Consider the following 14,376-nt stretch of genomic DNA (forward strand, 5'->3'; position numbering starts at 1 on the left):
CTAAGAAGCCTGGAATGCTTGCATGGGTAAAAAATGAAACGTGTGGACTGGCCTTCAGACAGCTACTTAGAAGCCTTTTGGGATAGTCTGCCCCCCCTCCCATATTTCATTATTTTCTTTTTAAAAAATGCAGCAAGTAATCAGGCGTTCTCCTTCTCTAAGTCTTGGAATCAGGATGCAGGGCACTTCTTTATTTATTTAAAATATTTATACCCCGCCCTTTTTCCAAAGAACCCAGGGCAGTTTAGTTCTCATTGGAGCCATAAAGTTTAGTCAGCAGCAGCACCCTCTTCAAGGAAGACATTCAGGATGAAGTAAAATTATTATCATCATCATCATCATTATTATTATTATTATTAATTATAGTTTATTTCTATCCCACCTTTTGGCCAAAAGGCCCTCAAGGAAGCTTACAAAAAATAAACACAAATATAAAAATACATATCAATAAAAACAGTACAATTTACAAAAATTAAATAACAAGGTAATAATATTAAAAAGCAACAACAGGAATTTTCAATGAAAATACAATGTGATGGTGACAGATTATACAGTGGCTGTATACTATAGCCAGCATGGATTTTTGCATTCCGCAATGTTAAATACCCCCATGCTATTCTGATGCTTCCCATAAGCTCATTTCAAAACAAAACCTTACAAAACATATAGTCCTGAACTCAGAAATGCTTGTTTAACAATGCTTCCATGGTGATGCGCAAAAGAGTCAGACAGAATCGAGAGTTCAAAGTGTAAATCCAGACCCCTTTTGGACTTGTTTCTGTCAGAGTTCTCATAATTTGTTGAAATTAATTAAAAATCAGCCATGTTCATAGAGTACCCGTAATCCTGTTACTGACCTTGCCCCATACTCTGACCATCTTCTGCAGTTTAAAAGTTTTTAAAATGCCTTTTTAATTAAGAAATTTTGCATTGAACTCAATGATAGTGTCGGGCATGCTCAGTAAGAACCAACTGTCAGTATCTGAAAAGCCAGACTCACCGCTGCTTAGCTTGGTTAATCAGGGGGCCACACCCACACCAGACCTTTATTTCACTTGAGACAGTCATGGATACCCCCAAAGAATCCTCAGAAGTGTAGTTTGTGAAGGGTGCTGACAGTTGTTAGGAGGCTCCTATTCCACTGTCAGAGCTCCAGTGGCCAGAGTGGTTTAACAGTCAGCCGCTCTGATTGAAGCTCTGTGAGGGGAAGAGGGCATCTCCTAGCAACTCTCAGCACCCTTCACTAACTACACTTCCCAGGATTCTTTAGGAGAGGCCATGACTGTCCAAAGTGAAATAAAGGTCGGGTGTGGATGTGGCCAGGGACAGCTTTGGTTTAAATTTGGGTGGGAGGCTGCATGTGCCTGCTGTACAATAAAAAGGTGGGGGGAATTCTAAAAAAGAAAGATACTGTTTACAGTGTTTAGGTGGCTATAACCTGGAAAGACATGCTATGGTATGATTGTGCCCACTGTTAACACACTTGAACTACAGCTGATGAAAGAAGTTATGTGAGTGGCTAATGCAAGTACAGGGCACTGCAAAGGTCTGCAACTTCCTGCTGATCAAAACATGGCATAGCATGCAGTCAAAGGGCTAAATGTTTTGTGATTAGGCTATCTACTTGAAGCATTCATATCTGTGTTCATGGTATCCAGCTTGCCTTTTCTACGACTGAGAATGGCCTAACAAAGAGAGGTGTATAATTTAAAACCTTGTGTGCATTGCACCCAAAGAAGGCAGTTGAATAAAAAGTCATCATCTGGCATTTGTGGAAATGTTCTTCCCAAGGTGATATCTACTTTTATGTCAGTCTGGCAGCAGGTAAAGGCCTTTACATCTTCTCCGGACTTTCAATTAAATTTGATCTGTTTTATGTTCGCTAGTTTTTTATAGATTTTGCTCTTATTTTGCTGGTTTTAATGCATTTTTAAGAATCTAAGAAGAACCTGGCTGCTGGATCAGGCCAAAGGGCCATCTGGTCCCACATCCTGTTCTCATAGTGCCCAACCAGATGCCTGTGGGAAGCACTCTCTTCACTTGTGATTTCCAGCAATGGGTACTCCAGACGTAGCACATAGCCTTTATTCTGTGTGTTTTTAAGTTGTTTTATTATCTTTTGAAAAATTCTAAACTGCCCTAAGAATTAGATTGAAGGGCAGGATAGAAATCCTTACAACAAATAAATAACATTTTAAAATTATTCACTAATAAGCAAAAAACCTTGCGGTTTAAGAATGTACATGTAGCCCACAGATATTTCTATCAAACTTTAAAGAGCAGGGAAATTGGGCAGCTACAGTGAATGCACCAGGAGAGCAGGAGACCTGACCTCCTCTCAGATATTTTACTGCCCTACAAATTGGTCAGATTTGGAAGATGGGAGGGGAGGAGGAAGGGAGAGGAGAGGGGAAGGAGTGGAAAGCCAGGTCTCATCATTTGCATGCTTATTGAGTTCAATGGGTTTTACTCCTATGTAATCATGGTTAGGATAGGTAAAACTGACCATGGGGGAGGAGCAGAGGGAGAGGAGAGGAGGGGGAAGGAGAAAGGAAGGGGAGAGGGGAGCAGAAGGAGGGGGAGGGGAAATGAGATTGGAGGGGGAGGGGCAAAGGAAGGGGCAGGGGAGGACAGGTTTGATCATTTGCATGCTTATTTAGTTCAATGGTATTTACTCCCATGCAATCATGCTTAAGATAGATAAAACTGACCATGGGGAGGGGGGAAGAAGGAGGGGGAGGGGAGGGGCAAGAGGGAGGAGAAGGGAAGGTGGGTTTAATCAGTTGCATACTTTTTGAGTTCAATGGGATTTATTTCTGTGCAATCATGTTTGAAAATGGAAATGGACTGCCTTCAAGTCGATCCCAACTTATGGCAACCGTATGAATAGGGTTTTCATGGTAAACAGTATTCAGAGGTGGTTTTACCATTGCCTTCCTCTGAGGCTGAGAGGCAGTGACTGGCCCAAGGTCACCCAGTGAGCTTCATGGCTGTGTGGGGATTCGAACCCTGGTCTCCCAGGTCATAGTCCAACACTGAGCAGTCATGGAATAAGAGGAGAGGTCCTCTTGTGGATAAGGAATTGGTTAAGAAGCAGAAAGCAGAGAGTAGGAATCAACGGACGGTTCTCCCAATGGAGGGCTGTAGAAAGTGGAGTCCCTCAAGGATCGGTATTGGGACCTGTACTTTTCAACTTGTTCATTAATGACCTAGAGTTAGGAGTGAGCAGTGAAGTGGCCAAGTTTGCTGACAATACTAAATTGTTCAGGGTTGTTAAAACAAAAAGGGATTGCAAAGAGCTCCAAAAAGACCTCTCCAAACTGAGTGAATGGGCAGAAAAATGGCAAATGCGATTCAGTATAAACAAGTGTAAAATTATGCATATTGGAGCAAAAAATCTGAATTTCACATATACGCTCATGGGGTCTGAACTGGCAGTGACCGACCAGGAGAGAGACCTCGGGGTTGTACTGGACAGCACAATGAAAATGTCTACCCAGTGTGAGGCAGCTGTGAAAAAGGCAAATTCCATGCTAGGGATAATTAGGAAAGGTATTGAAAATAAAATAGCCAATATCATAATGCCATTGTATAAATCTATGGTGCGGCCGCATTTGGAATACTGTGTACAGTTCTGGTCGCCTCAGCTCAAAAGGATATTGTAGAGTTGGAAAAGGTTCAGAAGAGGGCAACCAGAATGATCAAGGGGATGGAGCGACTCCCTTACGAGGAAAGGTTGCAGCATTTGCGGCTTTTTAGTTTAGGGAAAAGGCGGGTCAGAGGAGACATGATAGAAGTGTATAAAATTATGCATGGCATTGAGAAAGTGGATAGAGAAAAGTTCTTCTCCCTCTCTCATAATACAAGAACTCGTGGACATTCAAAGAAGCTGAATGTTGGAAGATTCAGGACAGACAAAAGGAAGTACTTCTTTACTCAGCGCATAGTTAAACTATGGAATTTGCTCCCACAAGATGCAGTAATGGCCACTAGCTTGGACGGCTTTAAAAGAAGATTAGACAAATTCATGGAGGACAGGGCTATCAATGGCTACTAGCCGTGATGGCTGTGCTCTGCCACCCGTCAGAGCAGCATGCTTCCGAAAACCAGTTGCCGGAAGCCTCAGGAGGGGAGAGTGTTCTTGCACTCGGGTCCTGCTTGCGGGCTTCCCCCAAGCACCTGGTTGGCCACTGTGAGAACAGGATGCTGGACTAGATGGGCCACTGGCCTGATCCAGCAGGCTCTTCTTATGTTCTTATGACCCGGGGGAGAGGCAGGGAGGGGAGGAGGAGGGGGAGGGGAGGAGATTGGGTGGGTGGGCACTGGGCAGAGGGGAAAGCCCTTTCCTTTCCAAAAGGAAAACATTGTGAACAGTACCATTGCTTTTCAGCATTCCCCCCACCTTTTTATTCTAAAGCAGGCACATGTAGCCTCCCACTCAAAATTTAAACCAAAGCTGTCCCTGGCCACATCCACACCAGGCCTTTATTTCAGTTTAGACAGTTATTTATTTATTTATTTATTTATTTATTTATTTATATCCCACCCTTCCAACAGGAGCCCAGTTATGGCTTCTCGCAAAGAATCCTGGGAAGTGTAATTAGTGAAGGGTGCTGAGAGTTGCTAGGAGACGCCGTCTTCCCCTCACAGAGCTTCAATCAGAGCGGCTGACTTTTAAACCACTCTGGCCACTGGAGCTCTGTCAGTGGAATAGGAATCTCCTCTCACCACCCTTCACAAACTACACTTCTGAGGATTTTTTGGGGGAAGCCATGACTGTCTCACTGAAATCAAAGTCTGGTGTGGGTGTGGCCCCCTGATTAACTAAGTCCAGCAGCTGTGAGTCTGGCTTTTAGAATACTGACAGTTGGTTCCTACTGAGCATGCCCGACATTATCATTCAGTCCAATACAAAATTTATTAAATTAATTAAAAATCAGCCAGGCATTTTTTAAACTTTTAAACTGAACAAGATGAAGGTCAGCATATGGGGTAAGGTCAGTAACAGTATTACAGGTACTCTGTGAACATGGCTGATCTTCAATGAATTTCAGCAGATTATGAGAAAAAAGTCCAAAAGGGGTCTGAGTTTTCCCCCCTCTCTTTTTAGACTCTGAACTCTCTGTTCTCTCTGACTGTTTTTTGTATCACCATGAAAATTTACAAGGTTGTCAAGCAACCGTTTCTGAGTTCAGGACTATATGTTTTGTAAGGTTTTGTTTTGAAATAAACTTATGGGAAGCATCAGAATAGTATGGGGTATATTTTCAATTTAACATTGCAGAATGTGAAAAATCCACACTGGCAATAGTATACAGCCACTCTTGTGGCTGTATAATTTATTAAATAAATAAATAGTAATAATAAAGACCTTCCTTTTCCAAAAAACCTTTTAAAATAGAGATTTTTTTATCACAGTCTGTATTTGTATTTGACTTGAAATTGTTTTTATACTTTTTATTATTGATGTTTTTCTTGTTAAATCGCTTTGGTATGTTTTATGAGGAGCGATTCATTAACAAAATAAAGACATAAATAAAATATATCAACTTCAAAATGAACAAATTAAACTTCTTCAAGAAGGCATTTTCCATGAACCTTCAGCATAGCACGCGACAGAATTTCAGGTGTTTGGTATAGTCATCATAAAAGAACAAGAAAAAAGCCAGTCCCCTTATATCTCAGGTCTCCAAGGCTAAAACAGAGCTTTTCAGACATCACATAAGATATGCAAAGAAACTACAGCTAGGGATGTCAGAGAATTTTGACAATAACAGGAACAGAAGTGAAAATTGCTGATGTTCGCTTATTGGTCCCATGTCCAGAACAGAAATCAATCTGGCAAATATCGATTGGTATTCACTGTTGTTGTTTTCAGTCCCCAAATAATACATAACTGATGGTGTTTTCCCCCATATATAGTGTTTCCTTTGCATTGAAATGGTGTGGCAATAATTACATCATTCATTATGTTATATACATAACTTACATAAATAATTGCATAAATTACATTAAATAGCGGAGAGCAAGAGGTGGAAATGGAACAACAAAAGAACAGAAACAGTGGGTGATTGTGGCAAAGACAGGCTGAAATGGAAATTGCTGCCTTCTTACATCCCCATCTGCAGCACAGAATTCTTGCACAGTAGTGGGGACACAACATCTCTCTCGCAGTGCCTGGTTTGTAGTTCGTGCGAAGCAAAAATCACAGTTGCAAGGAAAGGAGTCAGTGCACCTTTTTTAATTCTAGGTGTGACGCAGGCTACACTGGAGAACACTGTGAAAAAAAGGACTACAGCGTTTTATATGTGGTTCCTGGCCCTGTACGGTTTCAGTACGTCTTAATAGCAGCAGTGATTGGAACAATCCAGATTGCTGTTATCTGTGTCGTAGTCCTCTGCATTACAAGGTCAGTAATGATGCCAAGGTGCTGTTACCAAGATTAGGGCTTGCATGTACAAAAACATGTGGCCTGACAGTGTGTTTGCAAACTTGCTTTCCCTCCTTTCATCCAATCAGCAGTCTAAACCCAAGCCACCTGAAGGCCAGTGTGAGAAGGCAGTGCTCATTACCGCTGAGATCATTCTTGCCTGCTTCAACAATAGGGGCTTGTTTGGGTCATGTTTTGTCTGTACCAAGAGATGACAGCTGTGACTTCATTTGTATCAGTTCAAACTGTGTCCTGGGGAGCCCTAGGATTTCTTGGAAGTTTATCAAGAGTTATAAATGAAAAGATCTGCAGTGGCAGACAAGCTTCCCTGGAAGACAGCTTGTCTAACATCACCACTACCCATCTTTCTCAACAATATGATCTCATGAGAGTGGAGGTATGCTCTAGGGTGAGCTCTTGGTTCATGCCAGCCAATGATAAAGCAAGCCTACTGACCTGTCCAGAATGACATAACTGCACCCTAGAAGATGCTCTGGCATCTTCTACAATACACAGGAATTCCACGGCAGGCATGCAGATGTGGAAAGTGTTTCCCCCTAATGGTAGAAAGTTTGAAAAACTAACTGGTTTTGAATAGCTCAGGGATTATCAGTGTTTGCATTCTCAGGAGCCACTCTGTTCTGCTGGAAGACACAGATGATTATAATACATAGAGTATTTTGCAAATACTGGTATACAGCTTGTTAACATTTGAATGTCAAGTATGTTCTACTCCAGAATTTGAAAAAAAGTATGCTATTTATGTTGTCAGTCCCATAAGTAAGGAGTCAGGTCCAGCCTCTGACACTTCCACTTAAAAAGATGTCAGGTAACCGAGACCTTGGAGACCAGTGGGCAGTTTCTGTAAGGCAGTTCTGAGTTTCATCCATTCATAACTACCAAAGTCCAACATTTACTATATGATGGGAAAGTTGCACATTTTTCTCCAGCTTCACAGCTTCTCTGGGCTTTTCCTCAGACATCACATTCAGGCTTCCTGCAGCTGCTCCAATAAATCAGGCACCTTAAAAATAAATCCTTTTCTAAAAAGATGAGAAAAGTTTTTAAAAAACAGGTATCGCATTCCTATAGAAAGTAAAAAGCTCCAATATTTCTAAGCATCCACCTCGCGCTATGCTTAGAGGACAAGTATGACATTCAGGCTGGAAGAATGTAGAAAATAACTCATAAATCCTTTCTCGGCCTAAAGGCATAATAGAAAAATGTCTGCTGAAGCTTGGAGATGCTTGCCGACCAAGTTGAGTTCATCAACTCTGCCCTCAAGAGTAGATCCTCCCCTGCAAAAAGGCAATGTATTATATTAAAGTGGGTTTCAGGAAACATGAAGATAATTCAAACGGGCAAAAATACAGTGTACATAAAAAGACGGAGATGGAAAAGTAACTGCTCAACAGAAAAATGGCACTACATCATGTTGCTCAAGCAATCTTCCAAGCAGTTCCCGGTTTATTAACTTTGGGCCATAAAGCAAGTTAACAGTTTACGTGTAGAGAAAATGATCCAGTTTTACATGGATCCTACCTTTCCAGTAGATTTAGTATAGGATCTATGGTAGATGAAAAGGGCACTGAAAGCCTATATCCTTCATCTTTTTCGTAGGTGTAAGCTCTTCCCTTGCGTTATCTTTTCCTTTAAATTTCCAAAACTTTGTGAGAGTTACATCCACTGACAAATGTATTGTAGTCAGCCAGTCATTTTTTGTTTTGTTTTTTTAAAAAAAACAAGGTATGGTCTGAAGGCACATGAGGCCGCTACCTTACTGAAGCTGAGCAGATCTTGGTCTGGTCAGTGCCTGGATGGAAGACCACCTGGGGACCTCATGTACATTGCCTAGGGGTCCATGATGGAAGAAAAGTGGGAAATAAATGTAAGAAAATATAAAAATAAATAAACAAATATTCAGATACAAAACATCAATATACAGAGGTCAGTATATACTTATTTAAAATGATAGTCCCATCATGCTACAGAAATAGACAGGGCATATCTCTTGCAGGTATTTTATTTTTCAGCAGTTACTGCAAACAGATATAAGACAGATTTGTCCAAATCAGCAAAAAGAAAAAGCCAGTCTTATCAGAGTCAAACAACCAAATGTTGTTACTAATCAGACTTCTAAAGAATCTTTCCAAGGGAACCTTAGTTAATTGACAATACACAATGTCATCTTCAGTACTGATGTTGCTTTTGGTTATATTACGTGTTGCACTACAATACTCTGGCTATATTTTATGTTGTTACAATACTCTATACAAATTGGCCCCTTGCTTTCGTTTTGGAAGTGGATGGACCTCTCTTGAGCCATATTTCTCTTGCTTCTCTGCTCCAATCTTTCAAACTCAACCAATCATTTATTATGGACAATGACCAGCACTATAAAATGTAAAAACAGTAAAACTATAAAACATATCAGTATTATACAGAAGAGGAAACAAGGGCAGCAACCTGAAATAATATGATACTAATGGTGTTAGATTGAGGCATCAGTGGCCCACCCAATATTAACTATTATTGTTATTTGCCATCATCACTCTCCTGCAGGTAACAGCCGAAGCACAGAATCTTGCCACCTTGGCTGTCACCTGCTGGTTCCTGTCGGAGAGTAAATATTCTAAATAAAATGCATCAGACTTCCCTGGGATTTTTTGAAGAATTGGATTAATAAGATCGAATCAGGAGTCTCGATAAAACGGACAATACAACAATACATGTACAGCCGTTTCCACGCATCCCGTATCACAGGGACAAAAGCGCTCCTGTTTTTCTGCTCCAATCTTTCAAACTCAACAAAAACATCAAGGACACAATCACTCTCAGCATAAACACAGTCGTACATTCATAAAGGGACCTTACAGAACCTTATAGTGAGCTCTTCATATATGCTGGGAGGAATCACATCTTAACTAAATGACTAATGTTATGGAAGTTTTTAAGGAAATCTTTTGGGTTCTTTGCTCATTTTCTTTACTCTTTTACAGCATACATGGGCATTTGTATAGTCCTGGTCTACCCAATGAATTGCCATTTTGGTGCACATAGTCTTTATAAGTGGGATCCATGGGTCTAAACAATTGTTAAACATTGCTGTTTAGACTTATTTTTTGCATGGCCACCATATCACATCCTTTATGGATCCACAATGAAACAGATCCGGCATCTGGAGATTCTATAGTTCTGTGTCACACCTAATTTAGATGCTGCTGAACAAGCTTATACTCTGTTTCTTATGGAACAAGAAAGGAACTTGTTTCTAGTTTTCGTCCAGCAGTAATCAATTTATGGTGTTTTGATATATTGCATATAATTATTTCCAAGTTTTTTGTTGTTGCAATCTAACAGTTAGGGGTTTGTTTATTAAGAAAATGCTTTTCCCCAGTATGGTGAAGAGACCCCTTGGTGTATATTTAGGTGGAATGTCCCAAGAACCAAATTTCCTGAAATAAATATGCTGATTTTCTAAGGCACCAGAAAATCATATGGCTTTATTATAATCAACTTACAGATTTGCCATTACCAATAATATTTTATTATTGCTAATTATGATTAGGCAATTGTGTGAAGTGCTTTGAAATACATATGGATGCAAGCAGAAAGGCACTGGGCATTTCAGAAAGTGATGTATTTTGGGATAGGCCTGGAAAACAGAAAATGTTCTTAACCTTTTCATACCTCTTTGACACAGTTATTGTTTTAATGACCTATCATGCAATGATACATCTCTACTCAGATGTAACAGTGCAATCCTAATCATGTCTGTTCAGAAGTAAGTCCTATTGAACTCAGTGGAGCTTACATCCAGGGAAGGGAGGTTAGTATTGCTGCCTAAGTCCCATTGAGTTTGATGAATCTTACTCTCAGGGCTTGAAGGCAACCCATCTTCCCCCTGTAGTTTGTCTGGAGGCCCAACATCTGGTAGTCAGAGGTGTACTTGCCTCTGTACATAAAGATTCTTTGTTGCAGAACATTTCTGTTCAGTGGTGCCATCAGGACAAGATTTGGGGGCAGAAGCGCAGGGCCCCACTCAGCAGAGTGAGCAGAAGGGGCTCCAAGAGCAGCAGGGTTGCCTGACTACATTGTGAAGTAAGTGAAGTAATATACATTACCATCTAAAGAAGGTGGAGCAGGTAGGCAGACCATTAAATCCAGAGTCTAAATCTGCACCACTATTTCTGTTCCATAACATTGGTATCTCTAGATCCATATGAACCCATGGAACAGTGGGCAATCTCAGACAAATGCTTCCCAGTTTTCAGACGCCATCAAGATGTTCTTTCATATTTAATCCCAGAGTAGTTTTATATAGTGCGACAAGGCAAGCATGTTTAACCTTTTCTGTGTTGCACCCAGGGTGGATTGCTTTCAGTTACGGTGATGCAAATCAGTGACTGAAATCGCCAAGAAAATAGACCAATTTTAAATTGATGATTTAGATCAGGTTTCCCATTTTGAGATGACTTGAAATGTATTTCCTGAAAAAGCATCATGCTTTCTGACTGCGCTAACATTTAAAACATTCCGGTTTGGGACTATATTACCAGCCTTTATACAACCTTGGAATATAATCCAAATTTTTGGTTATGCAGCCACTTTCCTTTTGTACTGTAGTATTACACTGATTCCTAGACAAGAGCGATTTTTCTGTGTTTGTGTCTTGCTGTATACATGAAAGTACACTAAGCAAGATCACTTACTTGAAGGCTAACAATGGGGTCCTATGCATATTTACTCAGACACAAGCCCTATTGAGTTGAATGGGATTTATTCCCAGATAAGTGTGCATAGGATTGCATTCCTGTCCCCAGTTATTTGGAAGTAGGCAGAGCAATGCTATGGTGGGTGGCAAGTAGAATCAGCAGCATACTACTTCTGCTTTGAATACCTTGTCAGGCTCATGGTGGCCAGGGCAGAAGATGGGCAGCTGGAGGGGAAAGAAATATGCCAGCAAAGGGGCTTATGTGCCCCTTCCTTATCAGGGGTATAACTGGGGAATGGAGAGCTTCAAATCCTGTGGATCCAAAGCCTCCCTCAGTCTGCCTCTGACATGCCTCCTCCCCCACCAATGTCAGAATACAACAGAGAAGGAGGGACAGTAATGGAGGTTTCTGCAACTGCAACAAGGAGACCTCCTTCTTACAACCATGGAGAGGAACATCTACAATATCCAATGCCCCTTGAGACACGATCCCCCCAAACATAGGATTGCAGTATAAGCCCCATTGAATGCAGTGAGATTTATTTCTGTGTAAACATGCATAGATTTGACTGATAGGTGCCCAGGACTTGCCAGAGTTAGTAGTCATTAAGCGAAATAGTATTTTTCAATGATAAGGAAAGTAAATGCCCATGCTGTTTAGACAGCAGTGTCATAAATATTCACATTTGAGAACCAAGCACATTGCAGAGCTCAGGTAACTGAAGGGCATTAAACAGGAATACAAGATTATCCATAATAGGCTCCATAGATGATCTTGGTGATATACAGGATGGCCTCTCCTGGATCCTAGCACCTGTGATAAATTGCTAATCCCTGGGGCCAGTAGGAAGTCCACAATAATAAATACAAAACATTATTTGTATGTATAATGTAAATGTACTGTGTTCTATAATGTGCACATTCCTAGCCTCAGAACTCAGATAGTTCCCCCTGTGCACCAGGACATTTAATCGTTAAAAAAAAATGTTTCTGGTGTTTTACTCTTTTAATGAATGCTGTAGTTTTACTGGGTTTGCTGGTGTGTTCTGTGTTGTTGTTTTTCACTCCTGTTTTATTATCCCTTTTCATTGCTATTTTATTGGGTGACTGATTATTGCTGCAGCTTCTGTTGATTTCTACTTTAGGAGGGTTGGCTTGCTTGTTTTGCTTTTTTGTTATGTTTTTATTGTTGATCTTATTTTACTGTTTATATGATTTTTATGGTGGCAAGTAACTGTGGATACTTTTAAATGGGAAATCAGCGTACATATATTTAACATAAATAAAACTAAAATAGGTAAAATAAAGAGAGGGCTGTAACTCAGTGGCAGAACATCTCCTTTGCATGCAGGAGATCTTAGGTTCAGTCCCCAGAATCTCCAAGTTGAGCTGGGAATGTCCTACATCTGACGTTCTGGAGAGCTGTTGCCAGTCAGGGTAGTCAATATTAAGTTAGATGGACCAGTGGTCTGACTCAGTATAAGGCAGCTTCCTAGGTTCCTAACTTTTTTTGGCTCAGGGGGTGGGAGGGAGTAATCTACCTTAAGAATCAGCCTGGTTGACAAGCAGGCATCCCAGACGTTTAATCATAATAAAAAATATTACACCTAGATAGATACATTAATCAGTGTAAATTTTAGGAAGTTACTGATTTTTTTCCCCTAGCCACATGCTGTTATTGACTGTTCATACACATGGCTTGGATCCAGAAGTACCATTGCATGTATGGAAGGCACTTCCTGTTGCACAGCAGAGGGTCTCTGGTTTTTGTCTTCCTGTCATCACCCACTGCCAGGAGCGGTATCTGTGCAGGGAACCGCAGAAGAAACTGGAAAGTGCAGAAATCTCATCCTTTGAGCAAATATCTGTTTATGGAAATCAGAACCAAAGTGAAAAAAAAGTAAACAGAATACTCAAAATTTGCATTGCCTTGTTATACTTAAATCCCCATATGTGCATAGGGGAAGAACTCATGTTTCAAACCAGCACAGGGCAGACGAAGAAAATCCATTTGAAGAGTAAACAAACATTTGTATCCAAGTTGCATTTATGCTACCATAAATACAATAGTGTATTTCTAAGTTGTCCCATGAAGGAAAAGGCAGTGATGATCTTTTCTTGTATTCATGCTTTCCTGGCTAGAAGGAGATTTGGGGAAAATATGTAAATGTCTCCTATGAATATCTGTACATTCCTTTTCCAAAGGTCTCATAGCCATATTGCTTATGGTTAATATTTAAACCAGGGCACGGAAATAGCCCTCACTGCATGCAAGCTGTGTCCTAGGGGAAATGGTTTGGCATTTTTTGGCTGAAAATCAGGTTCCAAGATTGCGCAGAGCCTTGCCTCTCTTAACTAAGCTCTGTAGCTGTGCAGCCAGGCAATGATGAGTTGCACAGACAGCGATCATTGTCAGCTGCCCTTCAGTGGCCTGCAATCCTTACGTTACCTGCACTGTCATTTAGCAAAGCAAATTTCATGCTCCTTTTTTCCTCCTCCCCTTTTTGCTTTCAGGAAATGTCCCAGGAGCAACAGAATTCACAGGCAGAAGCAAAACACAGGGCACTACAGTTCAGACAACACAACAAGAGCATCAACCAGGTTAATTTAAAAGAGCGCATGTTTCCACAATGGCAAAAGTAAACTGCAGAGAGGTTGGACTTACAAAAATAATACAGTATTATAGACAAAAAGACCTACACATGTTGCCTTGCATTTGTGGTAATCGACACCAATGAAAAAAAACATGTACTACAGCTATATTTGATTATGTATGGATATATTTGAAATAGTATACATTGTCTTGATGTTTTTTCTGTAATGTAAATAAACTATTTATATCACACAATATAGTTTTTTCTTTTTCATGTATTTGTTATATATAATAAATACTCAGTGATGAGAAAAAATGCTTTCTTAAATAATCGTGTTATCTTTTGACATTATAAGTTCTCTTGACAACGGCTGCCTCCCTGAATATAGTTAGGCTTCTTAAACTGAAATGACGACAAGGAGGTTTAAGCAGCCTAAACAGTGAAGGATTGTGGCCAATACTAGAAGACTCAACCACTGTAATTGTGTCTCTGTGCATTTATTACTTTGATTATCATCATCCAATATGTTTTCTACTCTCTTCTTTACCGGGAACCACCAGTTGGATTACTTTAGTGCTTTCTGCAATTTATATATAAAAAAAATCCTCTTAGTTGATACTGATAATCTTGCTTGGATT

At 40.3% G+C, this 14,376-nt stretch overlaps 1 protein-coding gene across 3 annotated transcripts in view; it reads left to right on the top strand.

Annotated features, from left to right (window-relative positions):
- The window catches only part of TMEFF2 (transmembrane protein with EGF like and two follistatin like domains 2), a 386,403-nt gene extending 372,470 nt beyond the window's left edge, over positions 1–13,933 (top strand). The window contains exons 9-11 of one of the 3 annotated variants that reach the window (XM_061612886.1): positions 6,251–6,409; positions 10,412–10,531; positions 13,659–13,745. In XM_061612886.1, the coding sequence (XP_061468870.1) occupies positions 6,251–6,409; positions 10,412–10,484 (232 nt within the window). In that variant the 3' untranslated portion in view covers positions 10,485–10,531; positions 13,659–13,745. Of the gene's footprint in view, positions 1–6,250; positions 6,410–10,411; positions 10,532–13,658 lie in introns of all 3 variants that reach the window. The other 2 variants (XM_061612885.1, XM_061612887.1) reach the window with 2 other exon arrangements.
- The last annotated feature ends 443 nt before the right edge of the window (positions 13,934–14,376 follow it).

This window comes from Rhineura floridana, chromosome 2 (genome assembly GCF_030035675.1).
Source record: "Rhineura floridana isolate rRhiFlo1 chromosome 2, rRhiFlo1.hap2, whole genome shotgun sequence".
NCBI classification, from domain to species: domain Eukaryota; kingdom Metazoa; phylum Chordata; class Lepidosauria; order Squamata; family Rhineuridae; genus Rhineura; species Rhineura floridana.